The 24899-nt window shown below is 43.7% G+C and overlaps 1 protein-coding gene across 1 annotated transcript in view; it reads left to right on the top strand.

The window, feature by feature from the left end:
- The window catches only part of WDTC1 (WD and tetratricopeptide repeats 1), a 2674659-nt gene that overhangs the window by 1774787 nt on the left and 874973 nt on the right, over positions 1-24899 (top strand). Inside the window, 1 exon segment of the mRNA XM_044084279.1 lies at positions 14025-14124. Within this exon segment, the coding sequence (XP_043940214.1) occupies positions 14025-14124 (100 nt within the window).

Here is a 24899-nt window from a genome sequence, read left to right as displayed (position 1 = left end):
CACTAAGTGTACAATGCCTCGATGGATGCTGTCCCTCTACATCAGATAGAAAGGGGTTATTCTCTGTACACTGCCCAGGGCTCTCTGCTTATTCCTGCAGGGCCCCATATTCAGGAAGCTTACCTTCCTCCAACTCCTATTCACGTTTTTTTCCTAGGACTTTCATGGAGACACCAGTTTTAAACATGCATTCTTGCTTATTCCCATAGTAGCATCAAGCTGAGTATTCTTCAGCCTTTTGATAGTCCCAAACCTTAACAATTTTGTGCTTTCCACTTTGTCTACTGTGATGCTCCCAGGTTAGTCACAAAACAGTTAGCCCCCTCCCCCCATTGCCTTCTGCTAAGAACAAAGTATACAAATTTACCCCCTACCTGGAGGAGGGCCTCCTCATACTCTCAAGCCTGGCACCACTCATCACTGACTTTGTCCACCAATCCACATTCACTTTCCTAGGATTACACCAGTAATCCCAAACTCTTCTCAGAACCAGAATACTGTTCTGGGAGGGGGGTGGGGGAGTCTTACTGGTCTCTGCCCTTCAAAAGACAGGGTATCCTTCCTGACCATGTGCCTTTAAAAAGCCTTTGGACAACAGTCTTTTAACAAAGTCTTCTGCTCACGTAGGGTTTCTTCGCCTTCTAAAATCCCATGCTTTCCGAGGCCAGGCTGCACATGAGGCAATTACAGTGCTATCTCGAAAATGTGTAGGCTTTGCATACACAAGTACCATCATTCAAAGTAAGGCTGACACTAGGTTTAAAAGACATTTCTTCATGGTATTCCAAGGCTTGCTCCATGAATCAAGGCCCAACATTCTGCTTTGCAATAAACTTCACTGCAGATGCCTCGGAGACAGCTTGAGAGGGGGGCACTCTTCAAACAGTTGCAGGCTTAATGGATTTAAGGAAGCACATAAACTGGAAGGAGCTTCTAATAGCACAAGGGGCTTTACTAGCACTCCGAGAGAAATTAAAGCCAGGGGTGCTAGATCTGGATTCATATCCTGATACAGACCTTTGACACAAAAACAAAGGGAAGCCCATTCCTGACTATCATATTGTGTAGCTATGGAGATGTAAATCGCAGTGTACTCCTTGGGAATGGCACCTGTTAGCTCATTACATCCCCGGCGCACTCTACCAACTGGCAGAATCAACAGAAGCCTGTAGACACCCACTTATGGCAGCTGCATTGGAAGATCACTCCTCAGCATAGCTGAGGAGTGGGGGACTCTACAGATGGGACCACGTCACCACCAGGAAAACCAATTCAATTTCAGGGGCAAGACCCTCTCAGCCTGGAATACAGATACTTCCCTGTTCATGCAGACAGATCTATTTATTTATGCTTCTACACCAAAGACCCTACTTCCCAAGACTCTTCAAAACTTGGAGGAGTGTGTCTAGTCCCATACTTTTAGCTTCACATTGGCTAAGGTATCACTGATACTCTTTTTAGTCTGACCAATACTAACTTGGATATTATCCCAGACTCTTCACCTTGTCACCCAGAGGAAGGGACTTTTTGTACTCCCCACCTACAAACCTTCTACTATCACTTTGAAGGGTCCTCCCCCCTTTTTCTCCAGCTGTCAGTTTGAAGGATACTCTAAATGGGGGGGGGTCTCCCCTGCCTAAGTGGATGCAGGACATCCTGGGGGAAAGCCAGGAGACTTGCTGCCAGGAAACCCTGGTCAGGTAATGGAATGTGTTTTCAAGCTGAATGTACTCAGCCTAATCGGGTTCCCTTCAAGAGTAGTACTCATCAGCTGGTCCTATTTGAAAGATCTTCCTCACTTATGACCCTTCTTACTCATCATTCAATATTCAGGTTTCACCCCTGCTTTCTTCTACCTGCTGTCAAGCAGTTCCTTAACACCTTGCCATCTAGCCTTTGTCCTAGTAAGGCTTGTGCTTCAATTTTAAAATTCCTGGCATGGAGGACTGACTGCTCATTGATTTATCTCTTCAGCCTAGACAGTTTCAGAAACTCCAGGCTGTCTAGGCAGTCCAACCCTTTATCATATGCTGTCCTGATGGAGTTCCTTTCTCAGGATTAAACCTTCCTTTGGACCAAGGTGATGACTGATGCCTCTTAATGTCTAGCAGTGCATCTACCCATCTTCCCCCCCAAACCCACAAAACAGGGGGAAGGATTTCTGCATTTCTGAGATGCCCATAAGCAGCTACCCTTCTAATTGGGCACCACAAAACCTATTGGAATATCTGACCAACTGTCTGTAGCCTTTGCTAGCAGCACTGAAGTATAACCTGTCTGCAAGCAGAACATTTCTAAAAAGATGTCTCACTAACATCTTCTGTTAGTCATAAGGGAAGGAACACACCTGAAACTGTAAGAACCCTTTCCACTTGGACAACTAGGTCTGCTGCTGCCTTCCTGAAGGGAGTACCTACCAAGAGTGGTTGGAGGTTGCCATCTGGTCTTAAGGGCTCACTTTCATCAGGCACTACTACTGTCACCTTTCTACTTGTCCATGGCAGGGTTTCCGTCTTTTACCCTACAGACTTGCTCTACTAGACTGACTTTCCATCCTCCCCTGTTCTCAGCTTTGAGAATGATGCCACAAGTCAGGACTGCAACAGTGAAACACTAAGAACATAGTACAGTTGTGTACACTTACCATAAATATAGATGTTAGTGTATTCACTGTTGCAGTCCTCTCTCTCTCCCTCCCTCCTTCCCTCTTAGCCTACAGGGTAGGCTGCTTCTATTTCCTGTTTATCTTGGACTCCTGCCTACCTAGGGATCCCTGCCCTAGCCATATCACCTTGACCATCTGCTCCTGCTGGGGACGCCGAACTCTGAGGGGCAAGAAAATAACTGAAGTCATGACATTGGTGGATTCCACTTGTAGCCCTGCGTACAGATATCAAGAAAGGGTGTCCTCCTTCCATAGGAGGAGGGAAAATTTTTACTCTGTTGGGCTGGCCAAGGGCTTCCACAAGTTAGGACTGCAAGTCAGGTCTGCAACAAGTGAATACACTCAAACATCTACATTTATGCTAAATGTACGCAACTGTACTTTCTCCATTTTTGAATGCCCTTGTTTTTGTACTGTGACATTGTACATAGTGGGAGGATGTATGAAGATCAGAGAGGAAAGCTGATTGGATTTTCAGGAACAGATTTAATTGACATCCTTTGTCAAAACAAGTCCTAAAGTAGAACTTCCTTTTTCTGTTGCTTTGTCATAATTTCCTCACTTATTAGGTGGTATTCACTTTAATTGTTAAGGTTTGAAAAAGCCTTTTTGATAGCTTGTATTTATTTGGGGATCTTTTTAGTGGCTGTGACAGCTGGTACTGTACATTGTTACAAAATGATTTTTTTTTCTCATGAAGAACATCTTGTCAGATGTTCATAGGTGTTTACTAGGCTAACAACAAGGACCTTTTTAAGTCTAGCCACATATCCCAAATCTCTGATAAGTTCTGATGCCCTTAAGTAAGCAGGGGCATGTGAGATTAAACATTTACAAGCATAGCCCTGGGAGATGAACCTTTACAGGTTACCTGTGCCCATTAGACACATATGGTGCCAAACCAGGGCTGAATTTCCTGTTCTCCCATCCAGTCTTGAGTTGCACTTGAATTGGGTTAGGGAGGAATTCTGCTTCACATGGATAGGGGAACCCTGTTCCAGAGACAGGGTTGTCTCCTGGATACATACCTGTCTCTCCAACAGGTCCTGTTTATATCACAGGCAAGATTTAAGTCTTTAGAACAGGTAATTCTGATGATGTTTTTTTTGGATATGCGGAAGGTCCATCATAGTGGGGTCCTTCAATGCCCTACATTCCAGGCATTGATCTCCCTCAAAAGCCTGTAGAAGACATAATACAGGGATATAGGGCCTTGAGGTGGTCTGCATAGGATGTTTTGCTTACGCCCTGTATTCTTTTAGTGAGGAACTTCTGTGGACATTCCAGTTGTTGGATATGCCTAGTTAGGTACATACCAAAGGGGCATTGTACTCAATGATAGATTTGATGAATGCTGAATATAGTGGAACAATGACTTCGTGGATTTGGATGCCATACCTTTGTTTATGGGTTGTGCAACATAGAATGATTTTCTCACTACTGTAGACTTGTGATTGTCAAAGACCAGATTATTGTCTGTGTGTCCCTAAGTCTCTGATTACTGGGTCAACTCTAAGGGGTGTGTTGTCAGTGTGATATTTACCAGGGGTGGATGACTTCCTGAAGAATACTATTATGCATGTCTTGGCATTTAGTTTTAGTCCATGGCTCTGACTCCAGTCGTTTGTCTGCGTCAGCCTTTCCTGAAGAATATTTGTGTCAGTGGTTGATTCAATGACAGCTCCTAATTTACAGTCATCTTCAAATTTAGTCAGCCAGAGACCACTGACAGTGGCCTTGACTTCAGAGAAGTAAATGCCAAAAAGGAGGAGTGGTCCAAGAACATATTCCTGAGGAAATCCACTTGTGACTGGCATGTTTTTGCAGAGGTTGACTCCCCAATTCTAACTTCCTGGGTCCTGTCTGTGAGCCAGTTGGCCATCCACCAGGTGACATACCAGTTAGTACCTAACCTATTCAATGCCTGACTGGGGTATTGTCAAATGCCTTAGCCAGGTCAAGGTAGGCAGTGTGAACCATTTTGCCTTCATCCGTTGCTTTGGTGACCTTCTCAAAGAAGTCCACCAGGTTGAGTAGGCATGACCTGCCCTTGACTAAACCAAACTGGGTTGGGTCCAGTATCTGGAGGTTTACTATAGCACTGTTGATCATTTCCACGATAATTATTTCCATGGCTTTACATATAGGACTAGTGAGACTTCTGGTCAGTAGATGGTCCACCTTTGTACAGAGGGAGGAGGAGTTCTCCATTTTTGAGGCATGAAGCCTGTTTGAAGGCTGCAGTTAAATAGCAATATCAGAGGGCCTGATATGTCATGTTCCATGCTATTTTGAAGGTGTCTGGGCCCATTGATACAGTGTACTTGGCCTTAGAGCATTAAGGGCCTGCTCCCTAGTGATATCAGGGGGAGTTCTATTTGAGGGTATTTGCTGAGGGAAGGTTTGAGGGTGGGGGGTAAATTGGAGCTAAATTTATTGGCCAGTAGGTTTGCTGTGTCTTTTGACTCAGTATATGTTGTTCCATTTATAATGAGCTCTGCACACAATTGTGTGTTGCCTTTGGGGTTGCTGATGTAGCTAAATAATGCCTTATGGTTGTCCTTGGCTTGGGAAGACAGATTTAACTCAAATTTGGCTTTTGGTTGACTTTACTTATTCTCTGAGTTGTTTAGTTTGAGAGTGGTTTTATCCTGCTGGGTGCTGCACCTCCTAATTTGTGCCAGGATTTTCTTCCTTCTGTTGTACAGCCTACTGATTTTGTGATTCCACTAGGGTGGCTCGTTTTTTGAGTTTTTTACTTCTTCTTGGTGGGTACAGCTGCCTCTGTGCAAGTATTAACATACATGTACAGGGTTTCTTTGAACAGTTCTGCATAGGCAGCAGTGTTCTCAGGATTTATAGAGGCTTGACATTTTGATAGGTTATTAATTACTAGCAGCAAGTTAGCCTTAGAGTTGTACCTGAATATTCCAACTTTAACTGGGGGTCCATGTTTTATTTTTACTTCAAAGGAGACCATTTTGTGGTCTGACTTTATCAGAGAAGACATTATAGTAGGGGGTGTGCACTATGGGGGAAGACTATGTTTTAGCTAATATTTGTAAGCCTAGGGGGGAGAGGTGCAGACAATCCCTGGCAAATCAGTGTGGTCTGCTGACCATCTCCTTCCATGCTGACAAATATTTCACCCCTTTAGAATGATAGCAGAAACTAAGCTGCTTAGTCATCTTTTTTTGTATTGTGGCGGCATCCTTGGAGAAGGTAAAATGCTGCTCGTTGCTAGGCTCATACCAGCCTGAGACATATTCTGAGAGCTCCATGATCTCTCTCTTGTTATAGTCTAGAGAGGTATGTCTCGGGTCATTTACTCCCACGTGGACTATGACTTAGTCATACTGATACTTGTGGTCCAGAGACCTAACGTAATGTGACAGATCTTACCCTCTGATAAGCAACTGACTTTTTCCTTACTCAGCTCAGTAAGGGGGACATCACTGTCTCATGATGGCATCTCCAATGACCAGAATGTTGTATGGTGTGTTGGCTTGCCTTATTGGCTTAGAAGTAGAGGCTCTGAGATGTGGGTGTTTTGAAACAGTGCATCTGGGGCTACTGAGGGTATTTGTTGTGTGTTCTTTGTCTAGGAGGTCTTTGGTGTTTAGGAAAGTTAAATTTAAGTGCCTAAACATATGTGGGTATATGAGAGTTTTGCCTCCAGTGACCTTGTGTAAATGCATCTCTCACATACCATATCAGTTTTTGAGAATTAACTGGTCCTCATTAAACATGAGGCAATTTGTACATTGCCTCATTATGCCCATATCCACAAAGCTGGTAACTGAGTTATTGTGAAAGTTCATATCCCATGACAACAGACCCTTTTTTTCTATATTATTATTGAGTAGACAGTTGGAGTGAAAATATAAAGCAATGTCAGGAATATCCAGTTTGCAACTCTGGGAGCAGTGCTTATTTGTCACTGCAAACTAGGTGTTCTGTGTGCAGCTAGGAAATGGTGAAATTTCAGTTGTGCTTTTACAGGAGAAATGTCACTCAAGGTGTCTGAGCCTGTACAGGGCACTGCCAAACTCTTGAGGGAAAACTAATACATAGAAAATCTAAGGATGAATTGTTTAGGCAGATATTTCTTAAGTTAAAAACAAATCAAATGGTACTTAATGAGAACAAAGAATTAGATTGTCAAGAATTATGAAAGAGGGGAGTTGTGTGAATGTCTACTGCCTTGGCGGCTACTACTAGTGTTGGTCTCGCAACAGCTTCACTCTGCTGGGATGCTATGCTCCTTTGCGTCTTCTCTCACCAGAAGCAAAACATTAGCACAAGTCCCAAGATGAGAAACCAACTATAGCCTGTGTAGTGATACACAGTCTTGTCCCAGATGATGCAAGGGGTCTGTAGGCTTGTTGTAGCCTTTTCCTGATAGATGCCTTGAATAGCAACCAGTCCAATCAGGAAGATCAAGCACAGACTCTTACTGCCCAACCCGAAACAGAAAATCAATGCACTCTGCTCCTTCTCTCACCAGGAGTAGAATATAAGCACAAATTCCATGCTGCCCACTATGAAGCAGTTAATAGGCTTTCTGGTGATCAGCAGTCTCTAGGAAGGTAATATCCCTGTGTTTCTCTTCTCACCAGGAGAAAACAGAAGCACTAATCCCAAGATGACTGACAGCCAGTATGTGGGGTCTGTAATAACTGGTGGTCTTGCAATAGATGTTTAAAGGTAATTTGAAAACAATAGGTTATTATCATAAGCAATGCAGTGTGCACTAAGCAGTTCGATATAGAAAAAAGGGGGTAACTTAAGATGTTATGTAGTCCAATCTCACCTACATTTTTACCTGTGGGTTCAGAGCCGAATGTCGGCTCCGACTCGGCCATACTTTTTAGCTCGAAGTCTTTCTATTGGCTGGGCTAAGATGGTATCCCATGCTGCACTGCTCTGTATCCCCAGATCTTGTTTGCCGCTCGTGTAGCTCGGGCGTGGTCTCGCTCTTGGCTGTGGCTAAGTACCCTTTTTCTTATATCAGAGAAGTTTTTTGCAAAAAAAGCTATTTTAATAGCTGTTGTGTGTGTTCTTGACTGTATTGTGGAAAAGTTGTGTTTTCTTTGTTGCGTATTCTGTGGTATCCCACTAGCTCTTTCCAACGGGCTAGGCCCGTTTCAGTTAGAGGACCTAGTCTGTCCCCTTGCTTTCCTTGTGTGCTACTTCCTCCTCCGAGCACATCTCAGCTTTCGGAGCCGGAGTGCTCGGCTCCATGTGATGTCCCTAGGTCTGTTCCGACAGCCCCTTCTGGCTTATCGGTTCCGACGTCAGCTCCGACCCCGTTGGCACAGTCCACAGTGTTCAGGACTCAGGATTCATTGATCGGACCAGAGGGAGAGGCTTCGGGACACCTCTCGGCTCCTAGTCTCCCTCTCGGTACTTCGGCACGGGGAAGCCTCACTCCTGTCTCTACTTCGGAGGCTAGTCGTTCTTCGGATCTGGGAGGACCAGTCTTTGAGGCCTTGCAGAGTGCACTGGCCAGGTCATCAGCGGCATCATACGGGTCGGTCACTCTGTCCCCTACAACACCGGTGTAGGTCTCTGATTGCCATCTATCTCTGAACAGCGGAGCCCCAAGGCCTCAGGGTGCCCCCACAAGTGGTCCCCGTGTTTCTGAGGGCCCCTCAGAATTTTTGCCTGAGGAGCCACCCAGAAAGAAAACATGCAAGAGGAAGCGCACAGATTCCCAGGATGAGTCTCTCACATCAGACACCGACCTCGAGGAATATGAGGGGTCCCCTAAGTCATCCTCTGAGGATGTTTCTTTCTCTGACATCCTAGAGATTTTGAAGCAAAGAGGTGACTCACCATCCAAAGCCCCCTCCGAGGAGTCTGTCTTCCTGAAGGTCTTTGTTGCACTGCCCTCCGCCTCCTGGGTATCTCCACCCTTCGGACTTCTGGATTTGGTTTGTCGAAGGGTGTGGGAAACCCATGACTCTGTGGAACCAGTCCCCAGGAGACCCAATAAATTTTTGCCTGCTCCTCCTGATAAGGAATTTCTATCCAAGGGAGTCCCTGTGGATGCCATGGTGGTGGCAGCTGCCACCCAGAAGGAATTAGCTGAGACTACTTCCACCGTCCATCCCCCTAACAAAGGAGTCTAGGACTATGGACCGGTACAGGAAGCGTACGCTTTCTTCAGCAACCTTTACCTTACGGTCACTGAATTGCTTATCACACTTTACATGGCTCCAGAGAGATCTCCTAAAGGAGCTTGGAGATGCTCTCACGGGTAACGTTTCTGAGGCGGTGGCCCAGAAGGTCAACACTCAGATGTCTACCCTCAATTCTATTGCAAACTCCTCCATGAGGCTAATCTCCTACGCAGTTGAGGGAGCGAGTAGGGCAGCAGCAAGTTCAGGAGTTGCTCTTAGGCGGCAGGCCTGAATGCGCCTGTCATTTCGCGGAAGCCTTCAAGTCTTCATTCACAGACGCCCTGTTTGGTTCCTCTCTGTTTGGAACCAAGGTGAAAGACGCACTCACTAGGTGTGAGCAGGAGGGAAAAACACTGTCTGCCATAGGAGTCTGTTTTTCCCTTCCCTCTAGGCCTTATCCCAAGGCTCAGAGGGGTGGTAAAATGTGGTTCAAGAAATCACAGAGGTTTTTTCCCGGTGCACAAGGTGAGCCCCCCTCCAGAGGCAGGGGAAGGGGGTGGTTATTCAGGAAGATGCTGACCTAGGGGCAGAGGAGGCCCTCGCAACTCAGGAGACCGCGATTCCTTTCATGGTTCTCCCTACCGCCGCTCCTGATTGGAGGTCCGACTGCATTTCCGGAGCTAGTCTGGGATCGAATCTCATACCCGGAGGCCTGGCAAGATATCACCCAGGACCAATGGGTTCTACGAATAATTTCCAGAGGATATGTCATTCCCTTCTCGTCAAGTCCCCCTCCAATCAAGAAATTCCCGGATGTTCCACCCAGTCAAAGGGTATACGCAGCTTCAGAAATTTCAAAGCTGCTAGAAAAAGGAGCCATCCAACATGTCCCCTCAGACCAGATCAGATTAGGGACTTACTTTTTGGTGCCGAAAAGGACAAGGCCGATTGAACACCCATGTGCAAAAGTCCAAGTTCCGAATGGTCACGTTGCAGTCTATTCTCCCATTGTTGGGAAAAGAAGTGTGGATGTGCTTCATCGACCTCAAGGATGCTTACTACCACATAAAGATGGACAGGGCATCCAGAAGTCACTTACGCTTCCGGCTGGGAGCCAGTCACTTTCAGTTTCAAGCCCTGCCCTTTGGTCTCACCACAGCCCCCAGGGTGTTTAGCAAATGCATGGCAGTGGTGACAGCTCACTTGAGACGTCAGGGATTCCAAGTGTTTCTGTACCTGGATGACTGGCTCCTTACTGCCACCACCAGGCATTTACTACTTCAGACCAGGGAACGCTACTATCAACCTATGTCAACTGTTGGGCATTACATTGAACTGGGAAAAATATGCCTTGTTGCCCTCACAGCGTGTCACTTTTATAGGCGCAGAATTAGACACCGTCCTTATGCGGATATTTCTACCACAGGAAAGAATCAGAGTCCTACAACAACAGGTTTACGCCTTGCTCCATCTGAGAAGAGTTGAAGGCAAGATGGGTCCTCCAATTGTTGGGGACAGTGGGTGCTATGATTGTTAGTCCCTCTGGCAAGGTTACATATGAGGCTCCTTCAGTGGCTACTCTTCGCCCAGTGGTTTCTTCAACGTCTTCCACTTTCTCACCCTAGTCTACTTACAGACGGGTGCAAACAGGATCTCAGTTGGTGGCTTCTCACCGACAACCTCAGTGCGGGAAATCCCTTCGGTCATGCGCCCCCGGTTGCCACGGTGACCACGGATGCCTCCCAGATGGGGTGGGGGGGCATTATCTAGGCAGGACAGTCTAAGGCACGTGGCAAGAGCACGAGATGCATCTGCATATCTATGTCCTGGAGATGAGAGCTGTGCTACTAGCGTTGCAAGCACTTCAGAGTTTTCTTCCTCTCGGGACTATTGCAATCCACTCAGACAATATGTCAGTGGCGTGGTATCTGAACAAGCAGGGAGGAACCAAGTCATATCCCCTTTGCAGAGGTGCCATGCGAGTGTGGCAGTAGGCAGTGTCTTCCCAACGTTTTCTGGTAGCAATGCACATTTTGGGGAAGTCCAGTGTGATCGCAGACAGGCTAAGCAGAGCTAATTCTGATGCCTTACGAGTGGTTCCTGAACTGTCAAGTTGCGGAGCAGATCTTCCGCAGGTGGGGGTCAGCCTTGGTGTGACCTTTTTGCCAGCCCCCTCAATGCCAAATGCAGTAGCTACTTCACACTGATCCCCCCTCAGGGGGAGTCACCCAGGGACGCTCTAGTCCACGATTGGCCCTCCGGTCTACTATATGCCTTCCCTCCGGTTCCCTTGCTGTCAAAGTTTATTCAGAAAGAGCAATCCTTGGGAAGCAAAATGATTCTGATTGCCCCACACTGGCATCGTCAAATTTGGTTCTCCTTTCTCCATCCCTATCTCATGGACGCTTCTTGGAATCTTGACCCACAACCAGACTTACTGACTCGCATGTCAGGGCAGCTCCATCCCTCTCTTCGGACCTTCCGGTTGACAGCCTGGCTACTCCACGTCCATCATTAGGCTTCACAAATTTTCGCTGGAGGTGGTTCATATTCTATCTTCCTCTCATAAGCCTTCGACCAGGAAGATTTATTACAGCAAATGGAAGAGGTTTTCAATCTGGGCACATGCCAAAAAGATTGACCCTTACACAGCTTCAATTTCGTCTGTATTGGAGTTCCTGTCTATGCTTTTTAACCAGGGTTCAGTGGCCGCAACCATTAAAGTCCAGTTGGTGGCAATTTCTACCTCTCATGTCACAGACAAACCTAGTCTAATTGCTCTCTGTAAGGCTTTCCTGAAGGGCACTTTGTTGCTTCGTCCTCCGGTCCCGGAACCTGTTATGTCTTGGGTCTTAAACTTTGTTCTACAGGGTCTTACTTCACCCCCCTTTGAGCCTGCAGCCACTTGCGATTTAAAATTCTTAACTTGGAAGACTGTCTGTCTTTTTGGTAGCCATCATGTCAGCCAGACGCGTTTCGGAGCTTCAAGCTTTATCAGTCAAGCCCCTTATTTGATTTTTTTTATAAGGACAGGGTTTCTCTCAGACCAAACCCCTCCTTTCTTCCCAAAGTAGCGTCAGTTAGTAACCTTAACCAATGTATTGAATTGCCATTGTTTTTTCCTCAGTTCTCAAACAAGGCAGAATTAAAATTTCATCAATTGGATGTGCACAGACAATTATGTTTTTATTTGCACAGAACGAAAGCCCTCAGAAAATCTGATCAGTTTTGTTTCATTTTCGGAAAACAGAATTGGGTCTCCTGTTTCCAAAGTCACATTGTCCAAAGTCGCATTGTCCAGGTGGATTTCCAGTTGTATTTCTTTCATTTATACCTTGGGGAGGGGGGATTTACCATTCCGGGTGAAGGCTCACTCTACCTGGTCTGTATCTACATCTACAGCTTTTCAGGCCAAATTGTCTATGGATGATATTTGTGCTGCGGCTACTTTGGCATCTCCTCCCACCTTTGTTACTCATTACAAGTTAGATGTGGTATCTAGGGGCAGGTCTTCAGGAGTGTTTTCCACTGAGCCTCCCAGGATTTTGGTGCTGGGGATGCTGTCCCACTTGTAAGAATGCAGGCAAGATTGGACTACATAACATCAAGAAGTTATGTACTCACCAATAACGTTCGATGTATGTAGTCCATTTCGCCTCACATTCTTACTTACCCCCCCTCCTTCCCCCGTCCTGGAGGATCTGGCGGTTGGGCCTGGTTTCAGAGTTCCCTTCATTCTTGGTTTGTTTTTCCTTTCCTTAGGTGGTGGTATGCATGAAGAATGAGTGCTGGTGCTCGCAGCAAACTAGATTTGGGGATAGAGAGCAGTGCAGCATGGGATACCATCTTAGCCCAGCCAATAGAAAGACTTCGAGCTAAAAACTATGGCCGAGTCGGAGCTGATATTCGGCTCCAAACCCACTGGTAAGAATGTGAGGTGAGAATGGACTACATACATCAAACGTTATGGTGAGTACAGAACTTGTATTGGCTAAGTGGAGAGCTACTAATTTTAAAAGAGCAAGGTAGATTGAAAGGAGGTGGGGAGTTTTGTATTCTGGTTCTATGGAATACAGTGGGATGGCCAATAAATTTAAATAGTTGAAGAGGAGTGATTTCTCAAAATAGTTTTGTGCTTACATCAGTTAGTGAAAGGGGAGAGGGAAGGAGATATGTGGTCAAATTAATATAAGTGATAGGCAACTAGAAAGACAGTTGTGTTTAAGAATGCAACAGTAACAGCTTGTGGGTGGGGGAGGGGGGGTTAAAAAATTGTCTCTCACAAGAGACACAGCTGTGATCTCTTTCCAAGTTTTAATAAGCAATTAAAGGCAGAATACAAGTAAAACACAATGTAAAGAAAACAAATCACAGTTTAAAAAATAGAAGCAGTAAAAGCAAAAGCAAACTAACCTTTTGCTCACAAGTTGTGGCAGGGTCTGGGTGAGCTTTTCCAGTAATCTTTTGAAAATGGTATGTATTTTAGACCTTCATTGTGCTTGCTTAAGTATATATTTTATTTGTTATTTAGCAGTCTTGAAATTAGTGAGAGTACTGACAGTTGAAGATGTTAAAAGTGTATGATAGTAAATATTTATACCAGTCTCTTCATCTCCATATAGGCAGCAAGTATCTGCTTTACAAAACTGTCTTAAATTAGTGGCTGTTGAAGTTATCTTAACTGTTTCTGACTGGTAGGGGCTGATTTCCAGGACATGCTGTCATACAGCTACTTCCAGCCACCATGGTGAATTTTGTGTACTGTACTAATTTTGGCAAAATTTGTGCTGTAATTAATGCTTAATGCATTGTTTTTATTTTTCTTGTATGCTGTACAACTCCAAACAATATATTTGATTTCTTCATACTTTGTAGGCTCTGTTAATAGGAAGTGCATTGAAAGTTTGCTTAGTTCCTCAAGTTGTGAACTTTATTAGACAAGTGTTCATTTAAGCAATTTTGCTCCCTTCCTGTGATCAGCACCAGTGTCCATAAATAACAGTAATGAGTGCCAGTCATACAGGTTAAGCATTTCACTTAATATTTTTTTTCCGTTTATCTTGCTGAATTTGGCAAGAAGTTTAATGTGTTTTGCAGATGAAATCTTGTGTTCTTATGGAAACATTTGCATAGAAGCATAAAGCCACATTTATATAGGCCAGTTTCATTGTCTGGTGGAATTTTGGCTATCTTGTATTACTTTTATTAATTTATTTCTTTTGTTTAATAACCAGAAGTACAAAATGGGAAAACCACAACAACAAATGGCATTTCTAATGGACTCCATCTTCATAGCAATGGATTCAGATTGCCAGACACGAAAACGCACAACAGGTAGTGTTGTATTTTGTAACTGTAGTAATGGACATGTTGAAAAATTTTGAAGAGAATTTTAAGAGACCCTGAGAGCACAAAACTTGAATATTGGTTTGGTATTTGCAAGGAAGTTTCACGTTTCTGATAAATTTTATGTACTTCAGATTTGTAGATAGTGATTTGGAATACACATCAGGTCATTTGTGAATATCTTGTAGGATCATAGGGGATTACTAGGCTATTGACCTGGAGGTCATTTTAAGTCTAGCCGTTTCATCAGAGTATAATACCATAGAAATGCTACCCAGTACCTGTTGCTCGACCCTCCAACACAGATGACACGCAGGCGGGGTAGTTCATTTAGATGCTTTATTACACAGAAACACATCAGGATGGATAGCAGCATCATTAAATAAAACAAACTAACAGTCAGACCTTGCATACATACATGCTTACATCTCAACAGCTTACTACAAAATGGCAGTCAAACTTGCATGTGCTCAGTATTTATACACTTGTGCAAGTCCTTAGATAGCTTCTTAAAGAGATATACACACACATTGATCTACATCCTTCCTCTTAAAAAGATTGCCCTTAATGAAAGTGAAATTGCAGTTAGACATTTATTAATATAGGCATTTAAAAACACTATGTTCATGTCCAAGTTGCCATGTATGTATAACATGGTCTAGAGATGCGGCTGGCTCTCATAACATAATCAGGACTGGTTTTAGCAACAGGGACAGTCTTGAGTGAACAACTCGCATCAGGAACTTCGGGGCTCATCACAGGAATGAGAATATTCTCTGGAACTTCTGAAACTGGAACACTGGATAACTCACTCTGAGATAGTCCTCACAGGCTATATGCTGTGGTATAAGCTCGGACACCTGTGTAAAATGTTTCCAATTGTGCCTAAAGTTAACTCATTGTGATTCCACAGTGTATGATCTCAGCTCTGGGCAAATGTTCTTCACGACTCCAATCAGATCATAACCTCTGGATGTTTGCAACCTTACTACTACTACTCCCTCTTGTAATGGCTTGAGCGGTTTTGCTGGTCTTATTATAATAGGACTTCTGGGTTAAATGCTTCAACAGATTGGTTTTCACTGACCTGTTGTTTTTTGACACATTGACACATGGAACCAACAATTGACTACTGAATGGTAATGTAATACTGGTTTGGCTCGACAGAAGTCTCTGAGCAGGTGAGCCAAGATGTTTATCTCGAGAAATGTTTCAAAGATTCAGGAAAACATCACTGTTGTCTCATTTCGACTTCTCTAGTAACTGCTTTGCACTTTGAAATGCACGTTCTGCCAAACTATTTGACTGTGGATACTCTGGGCTACTTGTGACATAAGTCAAGTCCCACTCTTTTGCAAATCTTTTGATTTGCTGGCTTGTAAATTGTGTGCCATTGTCAGAAATAACTGTGCAGACTACCATGAACTGCAAAACAACACCATCTTTGTAATGGCAGTATTGGATGCTAGATTGGGGGAAGTAGGTCAATCTCAAACCAGTTGGAATAAGAGTCTATTAACACCAAGTAATGACCATTCCACTCGAACATGTCAGTGGCTACCCATCGACCAAGTTAGTTCAGGAATCTGGTTTAGCTGAAGTGGTTCTTACTGTTTGTGTGGCTTTGTACTTTTACACACAGAACAAGATGAAAGTACTCTGTCGATATCTTGTGATATAGAAGGCCAAAATACTAGTCCTCTCGCCCTTCTTTTGGTAGTCTGCTCCTGGGTGACCTCAGTGTAAGATAGTAATGTACTGCTGTTGCAAAGACAACAATAGCTTTAGAAGCTTTCATGACAATACTATTGTCTAACAAAATCCCACCTCTATATGGAAAATAAGGTTGGACTTCTGGAGGTAATGGATTGCTTTGATGGGCTATCCTACTTGGAGAAAGTGGTTGAGCTTCTCTAAAACTGGATCTGTGGCTGTATGATCTCTAAGGTCATCAAGACGTGTGGCAGAAAAATCTCTCACCTCCATGACTTCAGAATCAAATTGCTCATTCTCGTGCTGTTCATTGGTTAATAATGTGTGATCTGGGTAATGCTACAGCAAGATAAAGAAGTTTGCCTTTCTTTTAGACAAGATTGAAATACTTTTGCGGTTGCAACATCATGCATTGCCATCTTGCTGGAGGTGTACGCGTAGGCTTTCTCACAATAGTGACTTAGTGGTTGGTGGTCTGTTTCGATCTGGATAGGTCTACCATAAACATAATAATAGTTAGAACATGCAAACACAGTTGCCAAAAGCTCTTTCTCTATCTAAACATACTGCATTTCAGCTTGGGTAAGAGTTCTGGATGCATAAGCAACAAGTTGACCCTCTTGTAGAATGACTGCACCAACACCAAATTTTGAAGCACATGAAAGAGTAACTGGCTTGTGGACGTCATAGTATCAGAGTAGGTAGACTGGTAGTTCTGTGTTTCAGGACATCAAATGCTCTCTGGTAGTGGTCTAACCATGACCAAGATGCATATTTACATGTTATTTCTCTGAGTGGTGTGTATATTTGACTGGAATGAACTTGCCTAGGTAGTTACCCATGCTAAGAAAATGTTGCAGGGCTTGAACATTGTCTGGAGCTGGCTTCTCAAGAATGACTGCTTAGAAGGGTCTGGTCATAAGCTTGAACTGGTAAACAAATGACCAACATAAGTGAATTCTCTTAGCCTGAATTTGCATTTCTGAGGATTCAGCTTAAGATACACTTGGTATGCTCTTTCTAGAACTTTTCTGAGGTTTCTGTCATGCTCTGTTTCACCATTACCTCCTACTAGTATGTTGTCTACTATAAGAGCACAAGGATACCTAGAAAAAATTTGCTCCATTGCACTCTGAAAAACTTCACTTGCAGAATTTATCCCAAATGGCACTCTCAGAAATCTGTGCTTTCCAAACGGAGTGCTGAAAGTGGTTAGCAACAAGACAGAAAAAACAGTGGCATTTGGCATAAGAGCAGTGACTTCAACTGTACACATTGGATGATGTTTTCAGTGCCTTGTTCAAATCATATGGATCAATACATACTCTGATGTCGTGTGAGCTTTTCTTATGAGCAACGACCATGAAAGATGCCCACTCAGTCGGTTCATCTACTGGAAGAATAACCCCTTGTTGCACCGTTATGTCTAGCTCGGCTTTAATTGTGTGCTGCATAGCTATTTGGAACTTTTTGGGCTGGGATAATAACTGGACTAACATATGGGCCTAACTTCATGGAGTGCACAACTGGAAACTTGCATAGTTAGTCTTCGAAAAGATCACCATAAATAGAAAAACTAGACTGGACAAAATTAGAATATTGGTCTTTTCAGCTAAAATGGTGGACTTCCTTGTTAAGTTAAAGTCCCATTTTCAAACTGTCTCTGAGCCCTAATAATGACTGGACGTGCCTCTTGACCACATAAAATAATCATAACTTCTTCCAGCAGAGTAACATGAAAGCATTATTGAGCCTCCATTTTTAATCTCTTCACCACCATAAGCAACAAGCGTCTCACACTTTGCCAAATCAAGCCTTTCATCAGCACATAATACCCTTGCAAATATTTCTGCTGACATAACATTGCACTTTGAGCCAGTATCAACTTTGAGCTCTCTGGGTTTGCCATTTAACCAAACAGTACAAAGTACTTCATTCTTGGCCCATAAATCTACTACATTGACTGTTTCACTAAGCACTGACCCACCATCAACATAAAAGTGGGTTTGCAGCTTTCTAATTGATCAACTTGTTTCTTAAAATGTTCCCTTTTAATAAAAAAATGTGTGGCCTTTGATTTACAAAATCTTTTGCAATTATTCCATTTATTACATTTGTGGCATTGTTGACCTAAAGCTAAGGATTTCTCTCAGATTCATGATTTTCACCACAATTATAACGGCTGGCAATGGAATTGGATGTTGGCCCTTGCTTTGAGCTTACCAACGCACTCTCATGCTTCACTGAGGCTGTGCGAACTCAAACTTGCTAGAAAGCTCTGGGGGTTTACCTGTGAGTGTTGTAGGGGCTATAGTTCCTGCCATGTGTTTGGGCCTGTTTCTTTTAACCACGTGCTGCATGCTATCAATGTGAGCTTTAGAAGTTACGGGAAACATGCCTTTATCATTTGTAAGCATATTTTTATGCTTTTCTGTGAGCTCATGTCTGACAAATATCAGTGACCTTATTCAAAATTAAATCACTGTCACAAAGTAAAATCTTTTTTCACAGCATCATCTGTATATCACACACAAGTGTGTATTTTATCAACTCGCCAGGTGTTTGATCCCTTGTGTGAAATACAGGGCTCTCCATTGTAATGTTTGGTCTGGGGGTTATACATTTCTCTAAATTTATGTTTTAATAAATCTGGGTCCTTCCTTGACTCGGCCGGTACAACAATGCGACTTGTTTTCCCCCTCTCTAGCAAAGACAACAGATGCATACACAAATGAACATTCCCTTTCAATGGCTTCTGAGCCAGGTAAATTAAGCAGAATAAATGCCTTTGTACGGTCATCTTTAAAAGAAAATGCAGCCTGTATGAAAATATCGTACTCTTGCTCCACTCTCCAGTTCTCTGCAGTATTATCAAACACAAGTGCACTGGGTTTTCAAAATCCGTCTGCCATGCCAACAAATTATGCACAAACACAGTGCAAAATATGGCCTCTGTAATTGTATATAACAAGCAGCTATGTGAGCAGTGAAAGCTTGTAATAACATTCAGTTGCACAATAAACTCTTTGAAATACTGTACTTTACTGTGACACTGCACAAACATGCAAACACTTCATACACTTCTGATAACTCGTATAGCCTTGTTTAATGCAAAAAATGTGCTTGTATTAGTTTTATGCAGTTCAGACTTTTTCAAATATTTTCTGTAGTAATTCGAATATTTCTAACAATATTGGGCATTTTGCCTCTTAATATAATTTAGAGCATTCTGTATGCTTTGTTTCTTATTTTGTGAATAAGTAGTAGTTTGAGCAAGTTTTAAAATCTGAAATTCATTTCTGACTTTTGCGAAGTATACATGCATCAGGGAAGATCCACTCCTGTATATACCTCCAACTTTAGCTAGATGCCTCTCAGATTCAAAGTGGTGAAACTGGAGTCTTTCTGGCCACAAGTCATTTTATCCATGTCCCTTCTGACACCATGTCGCTCTTCCCTCTAACACAGATGAGAAGCAGGTTGGGTAGTTCGTTTAGATGCTTTACTACACAGAAACACTTAAGGGTGAATAGCAGGATCATTAAATATAAACTGATTAACAGACATATCTTGCGTACATATGTGCTTAGATCTCAACAACTTACTACAAAATGGCAGTCAGACTTGGATGTGCTCAGTATTTATACACTTCAAGCAAGCCCTTGGATAGCTTTTTAAAAGAGATATACACACACATTGATCTACAGTCCCCACAATTGCATTTAGTGATGACTGCCCTTGTTCAGGAGGGTTGTGGGCTCTGTCCCAGGTAAAAATTTATGGTGCCCCATCCACTCGTCCAGGTTCCTCTTGAACAGTGTCATAGAGGTGCTCTGATTCACATGAATTGGTAGCCTGTTCCAAAGATGTGGCAGTAGATGGGAGATAAATCTGGCCATCCAGCAGGTCCTGTTTAAGTTGCAGGTCATGTTTAGGTCCCTGGACTGGGTAGCGCTAGTTCTGTTTGATGTACGAATATGCAGCAAGTTCATTAGATTTGGGTCTTGGGTTGTTTTGTAGGCTAGGCATAAGTCTCCTGTAAGAAGTCTATATGATACGTAGTGTAGTGACAGGGACATTAGTTGGGCAGTTTAAGGCACATGCTGAAACCCCCTAATTTTCTTTGTTAGAAACCTCTGAGGTCTCTCTAATTGCTACAAGTGCTTAGTATAGTACATGCCAAATGGGGTATTATACTCAATTATGGGCCAGATAAGTGCCGAGTATACAGGGGTTATAACTTATTTTGCTCTTGAGGTTATGCCTTTACTAATCAAATGTGCTACTTAAAAAGCTTTCCTTAATACAGTACACACATGGTAGTCTAAGTTAAGGTCGCAGTCAACTTGTGATCGCAGATGTTCGTGTTTCACTGTTGCAGTCATTACACTTGGGTTATCCTGCTGGCAGGCTACCCTCAGTCTGCCTGAATTCCGAAGTCCTGGTCCGGCGTCTGTTGCTGTCGCCTCTTCCCTGACGTCAGTGTGCCAGGGATATACAAGATGCAGCCGACGCCATTTTCTTCACTCTTTCTTGCCGCGCGGTGCCCGAAGCAAAATCAGTTTGCAAGTGCTGGTCGGCAGACTCCTGAGATTTTCGAAATTGAATTTCAGAACCGAAGTCTTCAATAAAGCCAAGTACCTCGTTGGGGAAACTTTTTCTTGCTCCAGACCGATGTCAGTAAACGTTAACAATTGTATTTCTTGTGGGAAGCAAATACCTCATAAGGATTTTCACTCTTACTGTATTCCTTGCCTGGGCCCTGACCACGACGTTGCTAGTTGTCTGTTTTGTGCTAGATTCAACCAACACACTATTAAGCGTTGGTTTGATTTTGCTTTACATTACTTTGGCCAAAGGTTTAACTACATAATGCCATTGGAACAACCGACCGGAATTCATAAAAAACGCAAAGACAAAGAAAAGGACAGGCGTCCGAGGCCCAAAACCAACGAAGCCTCTTCTAGGCCAGTCGCCGGTTCTCAGTGAGGCGCTTTCGCAGCCCCTGACACCCGCTAACTCAGAGCCACAGGCCACCTCCGACTCCCACGTGGAGACAACTAGGCCTCTGGAAACTCAAGGTATTGGGCCTATGAAAACTATTCCTTCAGATGGGTCCGGAGCCGCTGAGCAGGCATCGGCTTTTGAGGGTGTCTTCAGACATTCACAGCTTACTATTAAGTCCACTTCAGCAGCTAAAGCAAAGGCTAAAACACCTTTAAAGTCAAAGAAACAAGTACAGCATTCTCCTGGACAGTCATCCATGCAAAAGAAACAGATGCTTAAGATGGCCAAGGACCTAATTACTTTGATCAGGGGTTCCCATCCCCCTCCTGATAAAAGGCCTGGGCAAGACACTGACTATAACTCCTCTGACCAGGTTTCTATTTCCTCTGATTCCTCTTCAGAACAGGGATATTCTCTTCCTCCCTATGAGGACTCTGATGCTGAAGAATCTATCCCTTCAGCCTCTCCTCCTGAGGATTATTCTTTTGGGGAAACCCTGCACACCATGAGGGAGCATTTCCATTGGGAGAGCCAGGATTATTCAGAGTCCAAGAAAAGGCTCAGATATTTTCTTTTACTGCCTCAGCACAGGCCCCTTACTATCCCACCTGTACTGGATATTGTTGTTTTTTCTGAGTCCAGTTTGTCTCCAGGTTCTTTACCCCCCTGCACCAGTCAAGCCAGATAGGTACTACAGGGTCCCAGACTCTCAACAATTTCTTTATAAAAACCCTGCTGCTGACCCAGAAACAATTTCTCAGGGTCCCAAAGGGGTCAAGGCTTCCACTGCAAAAAACCCTGTTCCCTCTGATAGGGATTCTAGAGCACTGGATAGATGGGGGAAGAAAGTTTACACCTCTGCTACTTTAGCTGTAAGGGTTTTAAACTGCCAGTTTCACATGCTTAAATATCAACAATATCTAATGTCTTTACTAAAACAGAAAATGCTTATAAGCTCAGAAGGTCCTGACAATAAGGAAATGCAGGATTTATTGTATGCAGCTGAACAAGTAGGAAAGCATACTCTGCAATGTGGCTTTGATTCATTAGAGGCTTCTTGCAGAGCCGCAGTTACAGGCTCGGTCATTCGAAGGCATTATTGGTTAAAAGAGCAAAGTTTACCTGATCATGTTAAAGCAAAATTATTGGATGCTCCATTACAGCATGATACTTTGGTGTTAAGGCAGAAGAGGTGTTAAAATGGAGGATAAAGCAAAATCAATACAGACAGTAAAGGATTTCTTACAGCTACAGCCACCTAGATTTAGCAGGAACTGGCCTTCTAAAAATTGGTCCTTTCCAGTGTCAGGCCACAAAGAGGCAGATACAGACGCACAAGAGGCAGATCTCAGCCCCAAGGCTCATACAGACCTAAACAATGGGGTGCTGCAGCCCCCAAAGGCGGAGAAGACAAATCACAACCTTATAGGAAACTGTCTCAGTGACTTCCCTCTACTAAAGCCAATCACTTACCTTTTGACAGCACCCTTAGGGGGAAAACTAGCACTCTTCTCACAAAATTGGCACGTGATCACCCAAGACATATGGGTACTGAATATTGTGTCTCAGGGTTACAAGTTCCACTTTCACACCCTGCCAAGGTCAAAAGGTATGCCAGACCTGCCAAAACCAATGGGCAGAGGCACAAAAACAAATTTCTGCTCTCATGGACATGAGAGCTATTCAAAAAGTACCACAGCAAGAACAGGGGCAAGGATTTTATTCAAGACTTTTATTGATACCCAGAAAGGACAAAGCCTGGAGACCAATACTGGACCTGTCAATTCTAAATACTTTTCTGGATGTTCCAAAATTCAAAATGTTGACACTACAGCAAATTCTGCCCATGCTGGGCAAGAAGGCTTGGCTAGTTACTTTGGACCTCAGAGGCATACCTGCATGTCCCAATCAGACAATCTTGCAGAAGATGACTCAGATTCATAGCTGGCTCAATGCATTACCAATTCTCTGCACTGTCCTTTGGCTTATCTACTGCGCCCAGGGTCTTCAAAAAAATGCCTGGCACCAGTAATTGCATTTTGCAGACAAAAAAGGAATTCAAATATATCCCTACTTGGACAACTGCCTTATTCAAGCAGAGAGCAAGGACATTCTACTAAGGCATCTGGCGGTTGTAAAAAGATTACTAATTTGCCTAGGGTACACAGTAAATGAAAAGAAATCAAAACTAGTGCCCTCTCAAGAGATAATATTCCTGGGTGCAAGCTTAAATACTACTGCCCAGATGGCTTATCTCACGCCAGACAAGCAAAGGCAACTGACTCATTACTTTCAAATGATGGCAACAAAGACCCCTCTACCTGCAAGAAAAATTCTGCAAGCTTTGGGCTTCATGGCATCCTGCATTCTGCTAGTTCCATATGCAAGACTGCATATGAAGAAGCTGCAATGGTATCTAAAAAGTGTTTGGACTCAACATTGCCACAGCCTGGAAACAGTAATAAATCTTATTCCCTGCCTGCAGCAGGAGTTTCGATGGTGGGCACTGGCCTGTCACCACAACAAGGGACAGCCTTTCACTTTACCCACAGCCAGGCAAACGATAACAGATGCATCGGATTATGCCTGGGGGGGGCACACATGGCAGGAAAATGTATTCAGGGCAAGTGGCCCACGGACAAAATGCATCTTCACATCAATCAAAAAGAGATGCTAGCTGTACAGAATGCTCTTGACAGCCTTCAAGGATCTACTACACCCAGGACAACTATTACTAAAGACAGACAATACTACAGTTATGTGGTACATAAACAAGCAAGGGGGCACACATTCCTACCCCCTCTGCAGGCAAACCATGACTTTGTGGAACACAGCACTGACCTACCAAGTACATCTACAGGCACAATTCCTGCCAGGAAAGAAAAATACTCTGGCAGACGAACTAAGCAGAAACCTCATGGACCCTCACGAGTGGAAACTAAATCCACAGGTCTTCAGCATGATAACAAGGAAATGGGGATGCCCGGACATAGATCTTTTTGCCTCCCCTCACAACTGCCAGCTACAGAAATTCTGCACAAGGATTTATCACTCACAAGCATGAAAAGTGGATGCTCTATCATTCAGCTGGAAAACACTAACAGCTTATGCCTTTCCACCACTACCTCCTCTTCCCAAGGTACTCCTAAAAGTCAGACAAGAGAAGCCAAAAATGATTCTGATTGCCCCAGACTGGCCACGCCAGCATTGGTACCCAATCCTAAAGAGCTGGTCTCAAGAACCAGCCTGGACTTTACCTCAAATTCCCCATCTACTGACTCAGCAAAAACTAGATACTGCACAGCCAACTCAGAACCTTAAATCTGGCTGCAGTGGCAGATAATATAGCCACTCGGAACACACCTCTCTCTAAAGCTGTTATGGATGTTATTTTGTAAGCCAGGAGGCCCAGCACCAGGAAATCTTATGCAGACAAATGGAAGAGATTCTGTGCTTGGAACTAGGCACAAGGACTTGAACCCCTTGTTCCAAATATCCCTCAGATTTTGCAATACTTAACTGAGATGCTGGACAAAGGCTTATCCTTCTCATCAATTAAGATCCATGCTTCAGCCATTTCAGCTCATTGCAATACGGAACCTCCTATTTTCTCTCATCCACTGCTACGACAGTACCTCAGAGGGGCAAAAAACATAAGACCCCCAAGGAGAGCACCAATACCTGCATGGGACCTCCACTTTGTCTTGGAAAAGCTCACACTGCCTCCTTTTGAGCCAGCCAATACAGCTGATATAAAATTCTTATCATGGAATACTGCTCTGCTCCTTGCAATAACTTCAGCAAGAAGAGTCTCAGAGTTGCAGGCATTAATGGCCTTGGAACCTTTTATCATTTTTCATCCGGACAGGGTTTCTCCGAGGACAAACCCAACATTTATGCCAAAGGTAGTATCCAGTGTGGCTCTTAACCAAACCATTCATTTGCCAACTTTTTATCCAAATCCCCAGAATAAAGGGGAGAGACTCCTGCACTCTTTGGACATACACAGGCAGCTACGCTTCTGCTTGGACAAAACAAAAGCT

Source organism: Protopterus annectens, chromosome 1.part1 (genome assembly GCF_019279795.1).
Source record: "Protopterus annectens isolate FY-2018-M chromosome 1.part1, PAN1.0, whole genome shotgun sequence".
Classification (NCBI taxonomy): Eukaryota; Metazoa; Chordata; order Ceratodontiformes; family Protopteridae; genus Protopterus; species Protopterus annectens.
The sequence above is the reverse complement of the archived record's forward strand: the minus strand, read 5'-3'. Positions and strand labels throughout refer to the sequence as shown.